Genomic DNA, 21,385 nt, shown 5'->3' on the forward strand with positions numbered 1-21,385 from the left:
AATATGCGTTGTTTGCAGCGCCGTTTACTCTTAACCAATCACGCACTGCTGTTGAGTTTATGATTGAAATCAACCAGGAAGTCAAAACTGAGGGGGCACTTTAAATCCATAGGGGGGCACTAGACCTGGTGACTGATTTTGGTCTCTTGTTTCTTTCATTTAGGCTATTTATTCACATTTATTATTACTTTGCATTACTGCCGAAGTTACTGAACTAAGGCAGTAATATAGGCTACGTTAATAGTAATAACAATATATGCAGTTTTGCTATTACGAATTTTATTAACGATGGTAATGCATACCGCTTTTATTAATGCAGACGGATCATTGCTTCAGTGCCAAACGAGTGCTTTAAATCATGTTATTCTCCTTATTTCCGTTTTATTTCAAATAAAAGGCCTATCAATGTTTAAAATTTAAGGTAAAGACGTCAAATTATGCCCACACATGCAAGCTGACCCACAATCAGACTATTCATTTAACCGGTAAATAAATATAGTGAAATCAGCTTAACCGAGTCATCACGCTTCACGTAGCCTATTATCCAACCAACATTAGTGTTAGGGAAAAGCTAAATGTTACAATCTAATGTCATTCAAAACAATCACTTAGTTACATTTTAAGGCATTAGTGTAGCCAGAAAAATACCTAAAAAAGATACCAAAATTCACATGTTATTACCGTGAAAATTGGTTAAATATTGGCACGGATAACACGCAACACAATATGCTATGTAACTTTTTTTCATCATTTTAAATTTAAAAACAAAGATTTATCTTAGGCTATCATAAGTGTGATTTTTTGGTGATATTGTAAACCAACATAAACCATTAGGTTACTAGGCCTACCCGTCATTTTATTTATTATTTTATTTATTAAGCCTTTTTTAATAGCTTGTTTTTAGGTTATTTTCATTTTAGGGCCATGAGCAACAAGTCAAAACAAACTCGATATGTTGTATTTTAGCTCTTAAAATAGATCTACAATATATTTTATGTTGTTTATTTTTGCATGTGCAAATAGCAGTATAGCCTAAATTACATATTTTTAAAAGATCATCATTCTGCCTACCTGCAGCGCACGTGAGAGGTTTCTCGGTTGGAAGGAATGCGTCAAAAGAGCCGCCATTTTAGTACAGGGTAGCGCTCCTTTGAAATGAACGCTCCTTTTAATTGAGCGCCATCTAGCGGTCACATGATCTAATGACTAAATATTATGACAACTTGTTCAACTTCTTTTATATATATATATATATATATATATATATATATATATATATATATATATATATATATATATATATATATAACTTGATATTACTTTTTTCTCACCACCACACTGGTCTTTTTCACAAGACAACATTTTGTTGTTGGAAACTGTATTTTATATTATTAAATTTGACTTTTGCATGCTAAAAGTACTTGAGTAAGAGACGTTTTACTTGATTTGGGTCATTAAAAAACTCCCTATGATGTATGTAGCCTATACCTGATGTAGTCAGCCTTAATCCTACTGTAGGTTGCCATAAAATCAAAACAACACCCATTCTTGTCTTAGGACATTTTATTAAGCATATTTTAAAACCACAGTAAGTTCATGACATGTTAAATATATAGTATAATTTGCTGGTTTTAATCATACAGAATAATATTAAATATAGTTATGAAACAAACATAACATAACCCTTATGTCTTAGGACATCTTTGATTAACTTTTTATTACCTACACCAAATGTTGACTAATGAAGGTACATTTATAACAACCATTTATTTGTTAGACTACTGTATTGTCAAACCATGTTGCATACAAATGAATTCACCAGACTTACATGACAGTGCATTGCTGTAGAGGACAAATAAAACACGAGACAGGTGTTTAGAAAGAGTATAGTTTATTTAGTTTGACATGCAAACAAGACAAACTTTCAGAAAACAACCCGGAAACATTATAACGCGCGCGCTCGTGACTATAACCCGCGGTTGTCTACAACTGATGTCTTCAATATTTCTTCTTTGCTCAACAGCTTAGCTGAAAAACAAAGCAAAACATTACAACAGTCAGACAAAGAGCAAAGAGCATAGAATCACCAAGAGGCGACACTACAATTTAGGAAACAATAACACGCTTTTTGAATAAATTAAATAAAAACAAAGCAGCTGCTTTCCATCGCGACAGCAATGAGATCCAATGGACGGCCGATCGCTTTCACTTTAAAACGGCGGAATCCGGGGCTGTTGCTCTTGGTCATTCTAAGCTCTTTGCATAAAGTTAAATCATAACAGTTACCATGGTGTCTATTTCAAACTATAGTAAACTAAAGTTTGAAACTATAGTTTAAAATAGACGATGAGTGGGCCTCGCTGCTCCCACCCACCATAACCCTCGCAGCGAGGTCCCACTACCGGCCCCCCATGTTTCCCTGAGGGTCCTCGGGGGTTGTTTGTTCCCTGCCTAGGGCTCAAAGGCCGCCTCGCCCCAGGGAGTGCACGAGAAGACCGGGCGCCAGGCCGTGCCAGTATTCACTGGATGTTGCTCGGCGGCACATTTCGAGCAACAAACACGTAATATTCCTTGCGATGTTGCGTTTATGTACGCAAACCACAAGGAACTACAGCACAGACGGGCCCGAGTGAAGCTTCACGAAGCGGACTTCGTGAGATTGGCGTGGCTCCACTCGTACCGTCGGTATTGAACTCACCTTGGTCAAGTACAAACAGCAACACCGAGCGAACTGACAACGCTGACAGAGAGCACACGAGCTTTATAGGTATGGAGATGCAAATTTTTACAAGGCACGTCACTGCTATCTTGTTGTCATGGCAAGCGCTGAAGAGGGCTCTGATTGGAGCACAAACTCGGGAATCTGTGTCACGGCGTTTGTGCCATACACAAAAATATATTCAATATATTCAATATATTTTTTACGTTTTTGGTGCTGTGTAATATTCTGGGATGCAGTAGAATATGGAGACAGATTAATATAATTGGGTATATGCCGAGCTAGTGTTGTTCCCATATACTTATAAACTTCCGGTGACCTGTTATTGTGTTTTTCCATTTTATACGGTTCCTTTTACAGCATTCATGTTGTGATGTAATTAAAATACATTCAGTTAAATAAACTTTGGCATTCATTTAGTTTTTCAAGCGTAAAACGAGACAAAAGGGCTTTTACTCGCACTCGCCCGTCAGAATCGGCAGACGCTCCATTGAATATACTGGGGTAAAAAATAAATGCTCATATTATAAAGACATGGCGGGGATAATTTAATTTAATGCAGTGCTTCTAGTACAATCTGAGACCCACTTCATATCGGATATCACTCACCCAGTGAAGATCGATGATTATTAAAGAAAACAGACCTTAAAAACGTGCAGATTTTTCCTTTGGCATACAGTTTGCCGGAAGCCCAGGTTACTGGCAAATTAAAAGTCCTATTAGCATGCTTCAGCATATACCCTAAAATCCCAGAATGTCTTTCGAAAAAGAGTACGGGTTTAACCCCGGCATCCTGGCCAAATTTACCTTCTGGTCTCTGTCCATCATGGCCTCCTAACCATCCCCATATCATAAATGGCTTCATTACTCTTCTCTCTCTGTGGTGTGCGGTCTGGTGGAAAATGGCTGCTGTCGCTTCATCCAGGTGGATGCTACACTGGTGGTAGATGAGGAGATTGCTACCCAATAAATACCAAACTAGCTAAATTTAATAACAATATTTCCCCTAAATGCTGTAAAGTGTTTTGGGTTGACTTTTCCAATTTCATTAAAAAATTCTTATTTCCAAACTTCTGTATTTCCCCAAAAATTGTATTCTTTGGTTACTCTCTGAGTGTAAAACCTTCTCATTGTAAATGTATTATTGATTTATTGCTTTTTTAAACAAAATTTTACATCTATAAATGTAAATTTTTAAAGAAACACCGTTATTTTTATTTTCAGAAAGGACTTTGAAATGTATGTGAACTCTTTAAAAGACTCTAACCATTACACTGCATTTAAAACTCTTTCTTAGTGTAAATCCTTTAAACTTGTTTAATTTGCTGGAATTCTATTTATTTAACCCTCTTTGTCTCTTTGTTCATATTATATCTTTGTAATGTTCTTTCTTGCATTTAAAAAAAAAAGAAAATGAAAAAGTAGATGAGAAGATTCCCCCATGTCTAAAGCGCTTTGAGTGCCAAGAAAAGCGCTAAAGAAATGTAAGGAATTATTATTGTTATTATAAAGCACTGTCCATCATGATATAGCCATTTTCATGATTCAATTGCTATGTCATATATTTTAAAATATTTAAATGTGTGTTCTGAAGGTTGGAACGACGGGGTTGTTAATTATTAATGAGAGAAAGAATTTTCAGTTTGATTGAACAATCCTTAATAAAAAACGGGGGGGGGGGCACAAATTCTTTCTGAGGGGGCAATGCCCCCCTTTGCCCCCCCGTAGCGCCAGGCCTGAGCCAATCAGAGGCGTTCTGAGTTGACCTCAACTTAAAATGCAGGCCCGTAGCCAGCCTGGAGGTTCTTTTTCCTCAAAATGTGGACCTTTTTGCAGTTATTCACCCCATTTATAATGTTTAAGATTTAATACTGTATTTTAGCGATGTTTTAAGCACTATTTTAGCTGTATTGGCTTGTTAGATTGTCATCATAATGACACATTTAATGTACCAAAATATTTCCTCAAGATTTTGAATAAAGAAAAAATGAATACTTATTTTTAAAATACAAATTTATTACATCATAAATCATTCAAAAAATTAAAATCTGTTAAAGTTTAAATTAAAAACTGTACAATATAGCCTTAGCCTACAAACTGGCCAGAACATTCAACTGTCCTCAATCAGAAATTGGCTGTTTGAATAATAAAAAATAAAACATAATAATAATAAAAGAACCTCAAAATTTTTCTTGCCTTTCTTGTAAAAAGTACATTTGATTTGATTGAAATTACCCGAACCCCTCCTGGCTATGGGCCTGAAATGTAGTATTCTGTAATCATTATAGGGGAATATAACGAATGATATTTTCAAAACATTAAATTAAATCAAAATCAGGCCTTTATTAGTTACATACACTTTCGTGTAGTGAAATTGAACCCCTCCCACCATACACAAACATCACAATTTTCAGGGGAAGACAGGTCATAGGAGGTAGCATTTAGAAAGGGAAGTAAGATACATGAGGAGAGTTAGGCTGAAAAAAAAAACACCCTCTTGCTCTTGATTAGAGCAAAGTGAGAACAGGACGGGAAAAAAAACAGCCCAATCTAGCATAAGCACACCGGCAAGACACAACATTGACACAGGGGATGGGAACAGGGGATATGGAAACAATCCGATGAGTGAAAGATAGGGTGAATTCGGGTAATCAGGGACACTTTTCGCAATTTAGCCTTCAGCTCTCTATTTCAATGTCTATCTAAGTAATTAGAATCACATATTAGACTTTCCTAAAATACCTAAGATGTTTTCTAACCACCTAAGAAAACACATTGTCGATACCTAGAAGTATTTTTGTGTCAAAAACAAAAGTTCTGCCTGAATTTAATAATCTGGGACAGGTCACTTCGTAGTCCGAGGCATATTGGGCTAAAACGTATATATATATTTGTCATATTTATGCATGACAAACCCTTTTTTCTTTTTTAAATAGTGTGTGTGTGTGTGTACAGAAGATTGTACATTCCATCTTTGTAGTCGTTAAACATATAAAGTCTTTAAATGCATAAATCTCCCATTCAAAGATTGTCCCAGATTACTTAAACCATGCTGTCCCCGTTATCTATCATATTTGAGAAATGTGGGACAACAAAAAATGTCCGAAAGAAAAAAAATCTTTAAAACGTTTTCAACGCTTTAATACATATTTAGGTACATGAATAGATCACAAACATGATTTGACAACAACTGGGAACATTGTCTTATTTATGACCGGTTTATGTCCTTAACATTAGTCTAGTCAGAATCCTGTCATGCATGAGAGCTTTCTGATTGACACGCGCCCTTAAATAAACAGAAATATACACACTGAAGCTTAGGTGTCCCAGATTACCCAAATTCACTCTATGTCAGACAACACACAAATGACATGCTTAAGATTTGAAAGGTCAGACCAAAAAGAAAAATTAGGCCATTTACGTTTTACCACTTGTAACAAACGTGTGGGATTTAAGCAGTGGTGTAAAGTAGCAAATTACAAATACTTCAATTACTGCATGATTGGTTTTTCTCAGGAATTGTAATTCACTTCGTTTTTAAAAAAATTTACTTTTACTTTCCCTTGAGTACATTTTTAGTGTTGCATCGATACTTTTACTCCACTACTTCAACATGCAGTCGCTATTTTATTTATTCCTGTCTATGAGGATTGGCTGAGTAAAAATCCAGTCCTGTGATTCCTGTCCAATCAGATCATAGAAACCACATCATACTGAACTACCTCAAGACACGGGCACTTTATAAATGCAGCAAACCGTTAGAAATAGGGATGCGACGGATCACGATTGATCCATGAACCAAATGGATCACAACCCATGGTTCTGAACAAACGTGAGCAGAGGATTATTACATTTTTTTTTCTCGTAGATTAATCCTAAATTAGTAACGATTGCAAAGAGATCACCTCTCATGTCATTCAAATCACATGTATAAAAGCATACAGGCTTTCCTGTAAAGTATAATAATGATGTAGTTGTGGTGGGTTATTTGAGCTGTGGTGGGTTTCTTAGGTTTTTAAAGGTGTTTTCTGTCATTACTTGTTTAGCCTGCATTAATGCATTCAGTGTAAAATGAAATTAAGATTAATCAATAAAAGATGGAGATCTCAACATGCAACATAAATGATGGTGACTTGCATATGTTTATGAATTCTTCAAATCGCTGCATTCACATCTGAAAACGCAAAAATCAAAAAAGAGATTGAGTCTTTAGTCTTAGTTAGCTATAAAGTTACAAACAGTCAAAGAACACGGAAGTACTGGGAGAACAGTTTATAGTTTAGATAAAACCACTGGTGTTTATGGTAAAGATTCAAATCTGTGCTTAAAAATAAAAGTTGTAGGCAGCAATTACATTATGTAACCAATAGGTGGCGACAACCAGCAATCAAAAATATGCCACCGAATAATTCTTCAAAAATGACACATCTAGCAATGAAACATTAAGTTTTGTGAGTGAATAAACTCATTTATTAAAAATAAGACTAAAAATAAATGTGGGTTGTACAAATTATAATGTTAGATTTCTACATTTAGCTCTATCAGCAACAATTTTAACAGTGAATATTTTAAAGTCCTAAATATGTTACAATTTATTTTTATTCAGATGATTATTTCTTTATTTTTTAGTTTAATAAAATGACAGGTTCTAAGTTTTGTTTGATAAAACTAGAAGTGTCTTGCAGTGCTGTTTTTGTGATAAATAGAAAGCAAATTACATTTGTCTCCTCTTTTTGGCTGATCTGAAAAATGGTCCGATCCGTGACTCATAAACCATTATGTAATCCAAACAGAGAGATTTGTGATCCACTACACCACTTGTTAGAAAGCATTGAAAATGTTCAAGAAGATCCAAAATCTTTACATGCAATGATCGAGAGACTGTTTAATCAAAGTAAACAAAAAAGTTGGATCCAAGATTGTCAACTTCAAAATGGCCATCATGGTCACCACCCATCTTGAAAAGTTTGCCCTCTCACATATACTAATGTGCCACAAACAGGACGGTAATATCACAAACCATTCCCATTTTATTAAGGTGTATCCATATAAATGGCCCACCCTGTACATGGGGGTGAGCAAACGACATTTCAAATTTCTGGGTGAACTAACCCATCACTTCTTCACCCCGCTGCGTAAAAATGAACAACAAATACCACACGCACATCTGGATTCATGTTTTTATTTTCATTTAGATATGCATTTACACGCATATTATAAAGCAAATATACAAATATCAAGCTGTTTTGAACAAGTTAGAAATCAAACGGCCCTACTCTCTGAAGTAATATTCGAACAGAAATGGGCAGGAAGGCTCAAAACGTAAGAAAAAAAAAACACTAAAGAAACAGAAAGAACAATAAACAACAAAACAAAGCAGCTTGTGGCATTGGATCAGTTCCGAGAGATTACTGAGCAGCACCAGAACGGCAGCAAGAAAAGTCCACTCTTGGAAGAGACCCGGCTGTAGACGCGAACAGGACTGGGATGAACAGTGCAAACACACACTCTCACACACACACGCACATACACAAGGCGAGGAGACGAGGAGGTGAGCGTGTTGAAGAGACGAGTCGTCGTCGTCGTCAGTGAGCCTGAGTGCTGTCTTTGGTAGGCGGTCGGTTGTGTAGTTTATAACCGTGCGCACAGAGACGATAGGAAACCATGCCACGCCGCCTCGCTAACATTCAATGCAGCCTCATCCATTACATTTCAATTAATAAGACACAAACCGGAGAAACAAACAGTTTTTCTATGATCCAAAAGGCACCATGAGTCAATACAGATACAAACATGACAATAAAGAGAGAAATAATCACTTAAACAACCTGAATGCGATTACCATCTTATCCTTTACAATGAACGTAGTTTTTTTTTTTCTCTTTTATAAACAATGCAAATCCTTCCGCTTCATAAATATAAACCCACTGCACCCAAAACAGTAACTCTATTGAAAATTAGCATTAAATTGGCTTTGAAGAAACTTTGTTTGAAACATGCCAGACGAGGGTTTGGTCAATTATCCCCATCTTACCAGCAGGGGGCGCAATACGACTTCATTCAGCTTCTCAGTGCTTCTTCAACTCAAAAGCATCTACTTTCCCCGCAAAAATGGAAAACAAGCAGTGATGAAAAAAAAAACTAAAATTAAACACTCAACCATGTACAAGAATCACTGCTGTGAATAGGGAAATATCTGCTATTGCCTGGTCCCTCATGGGCTCATCTTGTATCATCTCAGGAAAAAAAAAAGGGAGTCGGTTCCCTCTCAACTTGCTCGTTGCCTTTGAATAGGTGCAGGTTCCTCAGACTAAAGCTATATGCTGGGTAACTGAGCGTATATGTGTGTACATGTGTGGTGAAGGTGCCTGAATACACGGGTCAGTAACATGAACTCTGTCAAGAACACGTCATGTCATATTCCAACCCAAAATCAAGGAAATGTTACTTAAAGAAAAAGACTTTCTGAAATTTTTTTAGGAAAATATTGCATTTTTTTTTTTTGGCAAACAAATCTCACTCTTATTACTGCAATAAAACTAATAAATGCAAGTCATGGTACTATTTGCAGTACTGCCTTTATGGTGATTGAAATAATTGTTCTATGGTAATACAGGGAGATAAAAAAATACTGTATTATCGTAATAAGAATGAGAATTATCACTACCTACAAGAGAAATAAAAGAAAGCCAAAATATCTGACACATTAAATTAGAAATTATAAAGAGAAATATGCTTAAATGGACAGTTCACACTCCCTCATGCCATTTCAAACCTGCAAAATATCTCTAGTGGAACTTAAATGATGACGTTTTAAAGTAGTAGTTTTGGATCCCATTAAATACAATGAAAGTCAATGAGGGACTAAACTGTTTGGCTGCTAACAGGCTTCAAAATGTCGATATGTCCCACAGAACAGACAGGTTTAGAGCTGGCTTAATTTCTGGGTGAACTCCCTCTTTAATCACCATGAAATTGTGTCAGCACAGATCTAACCTGTTCTAAATACAGGCTTTATTTCACATTCTTCTCATTCTTCTGGTTTTAATTTTGGGTTGAACTATGCAAGACGTTTTTGCGAGATTCATCTATGTACTTGTTCATCAGAGCGACCCAGAACACTGAAAGAGGCATATGTGATTGACAGCTACATCATCAACAGCATCATCATCCTCAGTATCTGTGCATCACTTGCCGCCTTACATTCATCTGTTGACTTTCCGAACCATATCCAAGCTTTAGACCAACTAGAAGCGCAGACCGACAGGTCTTAACAAAGCCTGGTAATCAAACTGTAACCTTTGGTCAACTTTCTGAAACCTCAAGGCACAACCTGCCCTTGACCAGTGTAAAAAGTGGTGCGCCTTCTCCAACATTTCAACAATCGACCATCAGACCAGGACGTTAAAACCTCCACGTAACCCCCGAAGAAGAACACCAAAACAAAATCTTCAATTCAGTGTGCAATCCTTGGTAATAAAATGGGCGTTGAGGTTAGCTGTGAAAGCATTTTGGGTGAAGTCGACCCGTCTGGTTATATCTCGGTTTGAATGCAGGTGTTGCGCACAGGGCTAGCTGGCTGAGGAAGGTTGTTATTGCGTTCTTTAGGCGAGCTCTGGCTCGCATTAGCCGCACACATTAAACTCACATTCTCCTCTGCAATGTAGCACAGAGGACGCTCTGCCGCCCCATCGGGGGAGATTGGGGCTACCATAGCTTGAGGGAGGCTCCCAGAAGCAGGACAGTTTTCCAGCCGGTCGTTTTCGACTTCGGGAAGAGGGCTGACCGCTCCGCCTGTGTTGGGATGGCGGATGTGAGACTCGTAGCATGTAGGTCTGCAGGCGTCCAGGTCAGAGCAGCTGAACTCTGAGAAGTGGCTGGAGTGCGAGTCGGCCACAGACGGAAGGCTGCCGCTCAGAGAAGGAGAGTCTAGTTCGCTGGAGTTGGTGCTGCGGCGCTCCAGCAGCTGTGCGTCCATGTCTTCGCGTGTCTCATTAATCTTGGTTCCGCCGCTCTTTTTGCGCAGCTTTCCTTTACTCTTCTTGCCAGATGATGAGGATGAAGTGGAGGATGGCTCCTTGGCCCAGCGAGAAGTGACGCATTTGCCGTCGTGAAGACAGCCAGAGGGGCAAGCACTCGCCCCGGGGCCTCCACTGCTGCCGTCATCCATGCTGCTGCTGCCACTGTGGTGCCGGAGCTTCCCTCTTTTAGATTCCACATCCACCTGCACCTCCACACTGTTCCCATCTCTGCTCCAAAATCAATAAATAAATAACCCATTAATTAAAGCTTGGCTTTCTACAACACTAATAAACAAATTCACTGAACTATGCTTGTAAAACTACCGTTAGACTTGTTCAACAGACCTGTCCATAGGCAAGTAGGCGTTGAGAATGGATCCAGCCATTGCTTTGGTGCTAGCGTTGTCACTGATTGTCCCCAGACTGACGGTACCAGACTCTCCACTCAGACTGCAACGCTCCTTTTGAACATCAGCTTGAACCTCCAATCTGAGAGACACAAGCAGCACCGTTAAAGCACGGTCACACCAAACCTGAATGTGTTTATAGAAGTTCCTGTAATGCAGTTTGACTGCTCAGATCAAAGCCATGTTCCCACCTGGTCTTAAACCACAAATTAAATTGCTGTTATTAGTTAGTCACCCCATCTCATTGCAATTCCCTGAGATTATCTTTGGGACACAAATCAAGATTTATTAGATGAAATCTAATAAATCTAAAAAAAAAAAAAAAGACAGTCTTTGGATTGTTGCTTTCTATGGAGGATAAGAAATTTCTTATATTTCATCTACAATACATTAATTTGTGCACTGAAGATGAGCTAGAGTATCGGGAAATTAAAACACGATGACAGTGGTCTAATTAATAGCAGAAATTGTACTTTTGGGTGAACAAACCCTTTAAAGTGCATTCATATGAGCACTTGTGTTGTGATTTGGTCAAAATGGCTTCCATTCGTTTACGGGATCATGCCATGTGATACATGCAAGTACTTCTGAATAAACAAACTTGTAGGACAACTATGATTTTAAACTAAATCGATGAGTTTTGGCTCAAGATCTTGTTTGAATGCACTTGAATTCCATTAAAGTCACATGTGAGGTCAATAAGATTCTAGGCAATTTGTTTCACTAAACATTATCTATGAATTGTGGCTGGAAAGGCATCTGCCACATAAAACATATATAAGAGTAATTGGTGGTTCATTCCACTGTGGACACCCCTGATGTAGCAGGGACTAAAGGCTGATGTATACTTCTGTGTTGAGTGCACGTGCCCTGCGCCATGGCTGAGGCCGACCCCGACGCGCACCTCTCAAAAAAAACTTTAACTACATGTCATGACAACATGTTACACAAGCTCTGTGATTGGTTAGCTTGGTAGAATGGATGACTGTGGGTGGGACTGAGAGACATGAAAGAGGAGCGAGCCCGATAAATTCAGCGTTTAACAAGCGTCAAATCCCGTGAAGGAGTCCAGATACACACTTTTGTTTTGTTTACCTTATGATTAAAATTCACAGACACTGGTTTCTGCCTCTGAATGAGCCAGTTTAAGCTACTTGTACAGTAAGGTATCATTACAGGTATTTCCGGTGTAAACACAACACCAACAAATAAAACCCACACAGAGGAATATAGAAGTATAGAAACCCCGCTCCTAGCTAGCGGTATTGTCAGAGCAACACAAACAGAAGAAAATATGCAAGGCATGCGCCGCATGTTACAGCAATAACTCGCCGCAAAAGTATAATTCAGCCTTTAGTGAAGTAAAATGAGGGAGTACCTATGAAATCATCCTTGCAGAGTATGTAGTGCATTTTAACTAGTTACAGCGTTAACAGCGTAACAGCGTTACGTAATTTAATTACAAAATAAAAGTAACAGTAATTCTTTACAGAAACGGAGAAAAAATGTGTATTAAATTACAGTTACTTATGAAAATGTTAAAGATTACAAATGGGGTTGCATCTAAATATGTTAAATAATATGAATCTGTTGCTTTGCTTCTTTTTGATAAGCAAGATGCCTTCTGCTAAGGCCATTTATTAAAGCGGTGCTATTCTGCTATAACTACATTTCTCAGCAGCATGGTAGAGTTAGCATCGCTACTTTCTAAATGCTCTAGCTTTTCAGAAGAGAAACTATTTTATTAGTGGAGCAGCGAAGTCGCGTCCACACAAGCTACATTTTCCGATCGCTGATCAGTAAGTGCCAGCACCGGCATTCACAGGCCTGTGAGGCCGGAGTCTAGCCGATGAAATTAAAGCCATATGGCAGCGAGAATGATGATTTCTTCTTCTACCCGTTTTTCGGTGTTCGACAACAATTTTTTTTGTTGCGTTACTGCCACCTCTTGCTCTGGTCGGTGACGTCAAGGATAACACAAGAAATTTGCTTGATGGAAAGATGACTGAGGGAGAGGAGGTCTATATGTATAGTTTAATGTAGTAAAAGATAAAGTACACTATAGTAATTACTATAAGTTCATGATAGTTACTAATGCTACTACATTATGTAGTGTAATTCATTAATGAAGAGTTGTAAAATATATGCAATATAATGCTTACTCCTAATAATCTCCCTTTTCTATAAATTACTATTGTATTTTAAATGTGTAACACCTAGTGTTATTGGATTAGCTTTTGCCGTTATATACTATATATAGCTTGTTTCTGTTTGGTACAGCATCATATTCACAGTAAATAATTGAACTGAACAAATATGCCTCATATGTTTCATAGACAGTTTTATTGATCACTAAAATATGATTGACTTGGATTTAAGTTGCTTCGATTTAAAAATGAAAATTGCAAAAAATGGCTTGGATGTATTTTTAATATTGCAAATGCCACAAAAATTACCCTGCACAACTAACTAACATTTTTATTTTGTAACAACAGTAAACACTTTTTGTTATAAGGTGTGGTTTTGTGATGGCTGTACTTTAAAATTAAATGAATATAATCTTAATTTAATTAATGAGAGATTTTGAAATTCTTTTTTTTTTTTTTTTTTTTTTTTTTTCCCGGGGTTTTCACCTTTATTTTGACAGGACAGTAGCGAGAATTGACAGGAAAGCATGGGGAGCAGAGAGAGGGGAAGGATCGGCATAGGACCGCGAGGCGGAATGGAACCGGGGTCACCGCGAGCACCGGAGTGCATATGTCGTAGCATTAACCACTACACCACTGGTGCCGACAGAGAGTTTGAAATTCTAACAGTAAACAGCTATTGTAAGGTGACACCTGCTTGGTATAAATGCTTGAAAATGATTTAGTTGAAAATATCCATTAAAAATTTAAGTAATCATAAAGTAATCAGATGTAATCAGTTACTTTACTTTTATAAAATAATTAAAAAGTTAAACTACTTATTACACTTTAAACAGGGTCATTTGTAATGTGTAATCGATTACATTTTCAAAATAACCTCCCCAACACTGATTTTAAATTTGTGTCTACATAGTACATCACAAAATAAATACAATTTAATGACATTTATTGTATAATAAAGCACAAATTAACCTGTAGACAGGTGTCACTGACCTGTTGAAGCAGTTGACCATGGCACTTCCTGACAGGCTGCCAGTGATGCTGGCTCCAGCAAGGGCCATAGTGCTGGCGTTCTCACTCAGGTTGTCTCTCATTGCTCCAATACGCTCCATGTGGCTCCCGCTGGCACTCAGACTGCCTGTCAGACCTCCTACACTGCCCTCACCAATGCTGGGGTTTTGCCTGGTCTCTGCTACTGAAGTGGTGTCTATTAAGATACAAAGGCAACATTTATAGTCATTCATAGAGGTTTGAAGCATCATGGAAACAAACAAACAGCAAGAACAGAACTATATAAAATAGGAATTTAAGTAGGTAAATTAAAATGTAGCATTAAATTAGTTTGTACTAGTGTCTGTGAATGATACATTTAAATATCAAAATTTTCTTTTTTTCAATTGTCTCCATTGGAAAATTGAATGTCATTAACACTTCTTAAAATGTTAAAGAATACTGCATATCATATATTTTTGTGTTCATGATTTACATTTTTTTGTATTATTTTTTTTTCTACATGTGTGTGGTGTTAGTAGGCCGCATCACACTTGCAAAAGTCAGCCTGTTCTAATCACCACAACTGGTTTACTATAGGAGGTGAGTATCAACAAAGCTCTAGTGCTTTAAGAGCCTGTTTTCATGCCCTCCAGATCTCATTTTATTTTAAATGTTTTTTAAAAAGAAAGAGAACTCTATTTATAATAATAAAATCTCCATTTCATGCACAGATTATTTGTCATTCTTTTGATTACTAAAAATGTCTGGATTTCTAAAAAGAATCCAGAAAAAAATGCAGAAAACTTTAAATAAGTCAAGCTTGTTTCTAATTATATTTTCCTCCAGCACGCACGGCACATCAGAACAAAATTTGCTTGTTCCCAGTGTTACCCCAGCTTTGGAGGAATTATTTGGCGTTTGAGAAATTAAGCTACTTGATCCCGGAGTATCAGCAATTATGTCTAGATAAGGATAAACTCAAGGTCTTAACATTATTTCTGGTCTCTTAATATGGTTCACCTTCACTCAGAGTCTAGTGAGACCCGTATTACACAGTAAAATCTAACACAATCTAGCACACTCCAGGAAGTGCACTTCAAACTAGAGCACACTTCACACATTTGCATTAAAGATGAACGAGGCGGAGTGAAAGTGTGAAATATGATAGACGAATCCTGAGGGAGTGACAGTCAAGACAGAACCAGTGAATAACAGACTGGCACAGAGAAGGACAGACTCTGAGGGCTTTTTTTAAACAGCGTGTGACATTAAGATTTATAAATGTGTTAAGAACAGCCGTGAGTTTGCCTTTAGTGAGATACACTTACCAGTCACAGCAGCTCCAGTGCCAGGGTTCATGTCGTTCTCATCATCAAACTCGATACGAACACCTTTACCGTTGCCCGCAGACACACCGCAACCACCGCTGCGGCACAGAGAGATGGGCACCACACCATAGACATATGCCAACATGATGGGCACTCCTATTCCTGCAGACACGCAATATAATGGTTACACAACTGCTAATACGCAACGCATACAGCCACCTTTAAACCTGAGAGATTAACAATCAGATTTGCATATGCTGAAGGAAATACCAGAGCTTGATCTATAACAAAACAACAATGTAAAAGCCTGTTCACCCCAAAGACATAACTTTTATTGATATTTAGAATGTCTTTATTTTTTATTTTGCAGTTATGTGATTTAGGGTCAAAAGTAGTGGATCTGTTCGGCAAAATATTGGACTTTGTCACTGCATCCCAAACAACTAAAACGATATAACAAAGCAATTGCCACTGTACGAAGCAAGAGCGATTCTCTTCCTATTAAACTGAACAGTTGCAATGACGCAAGCATGCTCGGGTTTGAAAGGCAAACGACAGTGTGAGTGCAGGCCGTCGGGGGATAGGGGAGGGAGACAATCGGGCTTCAGCACAGTGAGCATGCCCTTTAATAATGCTTATAAAATTTTATTTTAGCTACAGTTTAGGTAACTTTGTTACACGTTTTGTCTTCACAACAATTTTAATTTCAGTTATTTTGGTATACCACATTTAGAGAAATGTGATGCTAAACAACTAGCTGAAATCAATTTGTTTTATACTAGTTTAAAAAGCAGTAACAAATGGTAACAAAATAGAGTTCATGTTAATTATGATGAAGCTGCTCAGAAGGCTAGAAAGGCCAATTGCAATTGTGTGGACATTGCAATGAGATGAGCAATAGCAATAGAATGTAACTGATAAAGTATTTCGGCACAGTGTATTTCATATTTAAGTATATGTACTTTATTGTAGCATTTTAATTTTGGAAAACTTACATTTTTACTTCACTACATCTAAAAGCATAATATTATACTTCTAAATCATTTCATAAAAAACATGTTTCTCATTATTTTGAGCTGTAAAAAACCCACTCTCGAATATGATTGTAGAATATAAATACACAGAATGAGCATATTGTTATCAGTTAAACTGTTCAATCAGTTTGCAAACACACTGAATGATTTGGTCATTAAGACAGCATTTGTTCTAGAAAGCCCCCAGACATCAGTTAACAATTTACTAAATAAAATGGTACATTCTCATCTCAAAAATATAAATTCACCCAAAAATCATTTACTCCCCTTCATGTATTTTTAAACCTTTTTGAATTTCTTTCCTCTATTGAACACAAAAGGAAGATTTTGAAGAATGCGGGTTTAGGATACCCACTGAGTTCTGTTATAAGGAAACTATGGAATTTATCATGGACGTCACTATGGAAGTATTATTATGGGAGTCAATATTTCCCAGCAACCAGCATCCTTTACTATATCTTTCTTTTGTGTTCAATAGAAGAAAAAAAAAAAACAGGTTTGGAACAAGTGTAGGGTAAGTAAATGATGAAATGTTCATTTTAGGTTTAACCATCCCTTTAAGAGCATTCACAACCAGTGACACAAAAGTGAAACATGCAGGATTTATTATAGCAATTAAAATTAGATTAAATAAAGATTAAGCCATGACTGCCTGTGGTCTGCCTAAAACACACACTTGTGTTAATTAGTAGTAACAAGCACCACAAGATGAGCTTTGGTAATAAAATAAAACATTTGTTTAAAATCTTTAACTATATTTTCTTTTAATGCTCAAGTACAATTTAAGCAATATTTAAAAAAAAGTTTTTTATATTTCTTTTTTTACTGGAAAAAAATTCAACTTAAGTAATTGCATGTAATACCTTAGGTTTTGAGTTCCGAACAAACAGATTTGGTGTTTTCATAAGGAGTACAAAATGCTAAATCAAAATCAAAATTTCCCCTTTAAAAAAAAAAAAAAAAAAATTAAAAAAAAAAATTCCACTTACCAACAGTAACAGCAGCAACCACTGGAGACACAATGACAGATAAAGTCACTCCGCCGGCTATGACAAGGTTCCTCTTGTGCTTGGAGATGTCTTTCCCTTCATAACGATTATGAATCTGAATCAGACAGATTTAAACAATGAGTGAGTAAAAGCATTCATCTGCCAGCACACTGCTCATTCACATTCATTATTTCTACTGAAACTCTGCTTTTGGTTACTTAAAATGCTAACATAACTTTCCGCTCGATCATCTGACAAGTACCTTGAAGATTAAAAAAGGCTGATAAAGTGTGTGATAAGACATGCAGGTCTTCACATTTAACATTCACACAGCTCAGTTTGAATCCAGGTCAGATAAACAGACCATTATGGAAATCCCTTCATAATGAAATTCAGACTGAACGGCACATATCTGAAGTGTTATTAATCATTGTACAAGTGACCCAGTTTGCAGTGGGTTAATCTGGTTAAGAGACAGTCTGCATATTAAAGAGGATCTATTATGCAAAATTCACTTTTACATGATGTTTGAATGCCGATGAGTGTACACAACCAGTCTATCAATGCTAGAAACCCAATCACTGCTTTTTATAGAGAGCCAATAAATACATTTCTGAAGCACACTTCTACAGGTTTCACCCTACTTTGATGTCAGAATCCAGAAGATTAAGTTGCCACTGGTTCCCTTGAGATTTTAATTGTAAAAAAACAGAAGAAAAAAAGGTCCACAACATCCAGAAGGGACTGGTTGAGCACTGTGCAGACAAAAAAAAAAAAAGAGCTACAGACAGCCTATATTATGCATTTTAAAAGGTCATATTTTGGTTTTGAGGGTCCCCAACAACAGGGTGATATGCTTGCAATGTCAAAAAACACTTTCATTGTCTTATGATTACATTTGTTATTACCCAATTATCCCAACGACTCCCACGATTCGTTCAGCGATTCATTTGTTCTCAAACCCCTCCTTAGTGCGATGCTAATCTGTGCTGGTCGCGATGCTAATCTGTGCTTGGTCCAATGAGCCAGTTTGTAGTGATTGGTCGATTGTGTTCAGCGCGAGACCGATAGATACGCTAACATTGTTGAAGTAGCCAGAGTGTAAAGTATATATGTGAGTCCAATGCAGAAATGCATTAAAGCAATGCAGTTTAACACCAGCATATTGTTCTATTCTTAACCAGAGGTCATAACAACGACAGTATACAGTATTAACCCAAACAGTGGCAAAAGCGGGACTATTTTGAAACTTGAAACTTGTGTAGAAACAGCTGATGGCCATAGCAATGATAAATGGCAGATGTAATGGTGAAGAAAGCGGCACGGGTCGCATTTTCAATTTTACATGCAATGTGTGAATAGAACTTTGTCAGTACTCAAAGCTCCATACATCAAAAATCTTTTCCAATCATTCCTTTAACAAACGGCCAACAAATGCCCCATTACAGGGTAGTTTATTGTATTAATCACTAAAACGTTCACTCGATGTTCACTCATTTTCAGTCATGATCAGTCCCACACACACCCACACTCCGCTAATGTTTGAAAGGAGAGGCACGTTCATGTTGTACCGGATCCGGGACTTCATATTTGTTTCATGTCGACATAGATACGAACAGGCAAAAGATCCCAACGAACAACAAATCATTTAAACAACTGTAACTCGACCTAAAAATTTTTTTTAAATATTTTTAAACAAGGTGCATTTTCAGGTTTAAACATCAGCTGGATGTTTTCATTTACTTAGAGCTGTGATACACACTGTATGGAAGGTCATTTTCATAAACCCATTATAGGGACTCTTTAACAAGCACAACCTGGTGCCTGCATTTGATTGCCAGCAGTGGGAAAAAAAGCCTAACCATAATGATTAACAGAATTTATGAAATAGCATGAGAAACACAGTAAGATATAGTAGTACAACCAGTACTACTATACAAATAATAGTACAAATAATTTTGATAAATAGGAATTAAATTAAACGACAAACGAAAATATTCTATGAAATAAAATGTATAAAACTCCATGACTTTCAATGTCTGGAAGAGACCTTTTAAAATTCCATTATATTCCAAAAATTCCATGACCCCTGGGATGCCCATGTGTTACAAGACAAAATGTGTTGGGATGTGGGTTTATGCAGTTGCTGTCGTAGAGCAAAACACTCAAGTATACATAAGTTATGTTTACCACAGACCTTATTTTGCTAATTAATTGAAAGCCCTCATTACAAAACCCCACAGGAAAATCTCCAAGGAACCTGCAGCAAATTACCCCTGAGACTTGTGCAACGCAGCACAACAGGTCCCCTTCAACTCGCACAATACCAAATCCTTAATGCAGGAAATAAAATTATATAACATGACTTTTATTTTGACATCCGAATGTCCAATCTGCTAATAAAGTTAAGAATAGCGCTTGTCAAATTGATGTTAACATGCTGGCAAAATCTTCTAACGGGGTTTATAATAGCAACAGTGTTTTTCTAGTCAGACAAAATGAAAGCCCTTATTATCTTGTAGTCATGACAAAAGAATTCAGAGAAACTGGTTCACAAAAGAAGCTGTCACAGGAAATGTTGTCGGATTAAAAGAAAATCAACCGATGTGTATTTTTCCTCAATTTAGCCCACGTCATGAGCCAGCGAGTTGACAGCCCAAATTAAGGTTTATAATGCAGGATTTGTAATGGATGTCTAATGATTAAAAAAAAAAAGGCAAACGTCCTTGATTGCCAAGACAGTTTGGCATTCATGTAAAGGTTTATTAATAGAGCATTGTAGTGGTAAAGTTAAAACCTGAAAGACCAATTCCCCTTTGTGTTTCCATGTTTTTTTTTTCCAAATTGTCATTTAAATGAGGTCTGCTGTGAACATAAGTTGTGATACTTTATTTGCTCTACAATTCAAATTACACACAATATTAATAACAAAATTTAAAGCTGCTAGATTGTGCAGTGTTTAACTAGAGCGCCTTTATGCTGTAAAACAAAACATAGCACTGAACATTTAAAACAAGCTTGTTTTTGTAATCTGTTTCACTTTGAATGGCCACTTCTTAAAAAGAAAAAAGGCTGCATGATGAATACAATATTTTTATAAAGGTTTATATTAATCAATAAAATGAACATTAAAAATCATATCACAACCTGACTTCATGTGATTGGCAAGTCTCAAATGCCAATTTCTACCATTTTAAAGCATGCGGTTTAGGCATAAACCAATTAAAAATGCAAAATAAAATGCACTGTAAATGTTATTATGATTGTAAAACAAATTACATGAACCACAAGTTGCAGTTACACACTAAAAAATCTAATATTATGTACTATGTACTATAACTACTATTTTAAAGATAGTGCTTTTTTATCTTAATCATTATTTTTAGGGTAAACCTGCAGTGCATAAACTGCATGATTTAAATAGTAAAAAAAGACATTTGAGATTTGCTAATCATCAGTCACCCCAAGCCTTGGACTTTTCTCTCCGTTAAAATGGAATTATACTTTCGCCTGGCGCCGCATCGCGCACCTCCGCTGACTGCACACACACCTTGCGAAACGGACGAGGCTTTTATACTCGCTGCGTTCACCGTTGTGATATTCTTTAAAACGACAGGGGGCGGTCAAAAGAAACCCACTGTAAAATCAGACAGATAAACAGAGAAGTAGGAAGTTTCCGGAAGTACGTCATATCATAATGTCGTTCAATAGTTTTAAAATAATGATTTTGTATTGTTTTTATACATT

At 36.8% G+C, this 21,385-nt stretch overlaps 1 protein-coding gene across 2 annotated transcripts in view; it reads right to left on the reverse strand.

Annotated features, from left to right (window-relative positions):
• Nucleotides 1–7,885: 7,885 nt before the first annotated feature.
• The window catches only part of rnf19a (ring finger protein 19A, RBR E3 ubiquitin protein ligase), a 48,733-nt gene continuing 35,233 nt past the window's right edge, over nucleotides 7,886–21,385 (reverse strand). The window contains exons 6-10 of one of the 2 annotated variants that reach the window (NM_001326695.1): nucleotides 17,639–17,753; nucleotides 15,616–15,777; nucleotides 14,288–14,501; nucleotides 11,086–11,229; nucleotides 7,886–10,968 (exon numbers count right to left, since the gene is read on the reverse strand). In NM_001326695.1, the coding sequence (NP_001313624.1) occupies nucleotides 10,254–10,968; nucleotides 11,086–11,229; nucleotides 14,288–14,501; nucleotides 15,616–15,777; nucleotides 17,639–17,753 (1,350 nt within the window). In that variant the 3' untranslated portion in view covers nucleotides 7,886–10,253. The remainder of the gene's footprint in view (nucleotides 10,969–11,085; nucleotides 11,230–14,287; nucleotides 14,502–15,615; nucleotides 15,778–17,638; nucleotides 17,754–21,385) is intronic. The other variant, XM_088651381.1, reaches the window with a different exon arrangement.

Source organism: Danio rerio, chromosome 19, assembly GCF_052040795.2.
Source record: "Danio rerio strain M-AB ecotype USA chromosome 19, GRCz13ab, whole genome shotgun sequence".
Taxonomy (NCBI): Eukaryota; Metazoa; Chordata; class Actinopteri; order Cypriniformes; family Danionidae; genus Danio; species Danio rerio.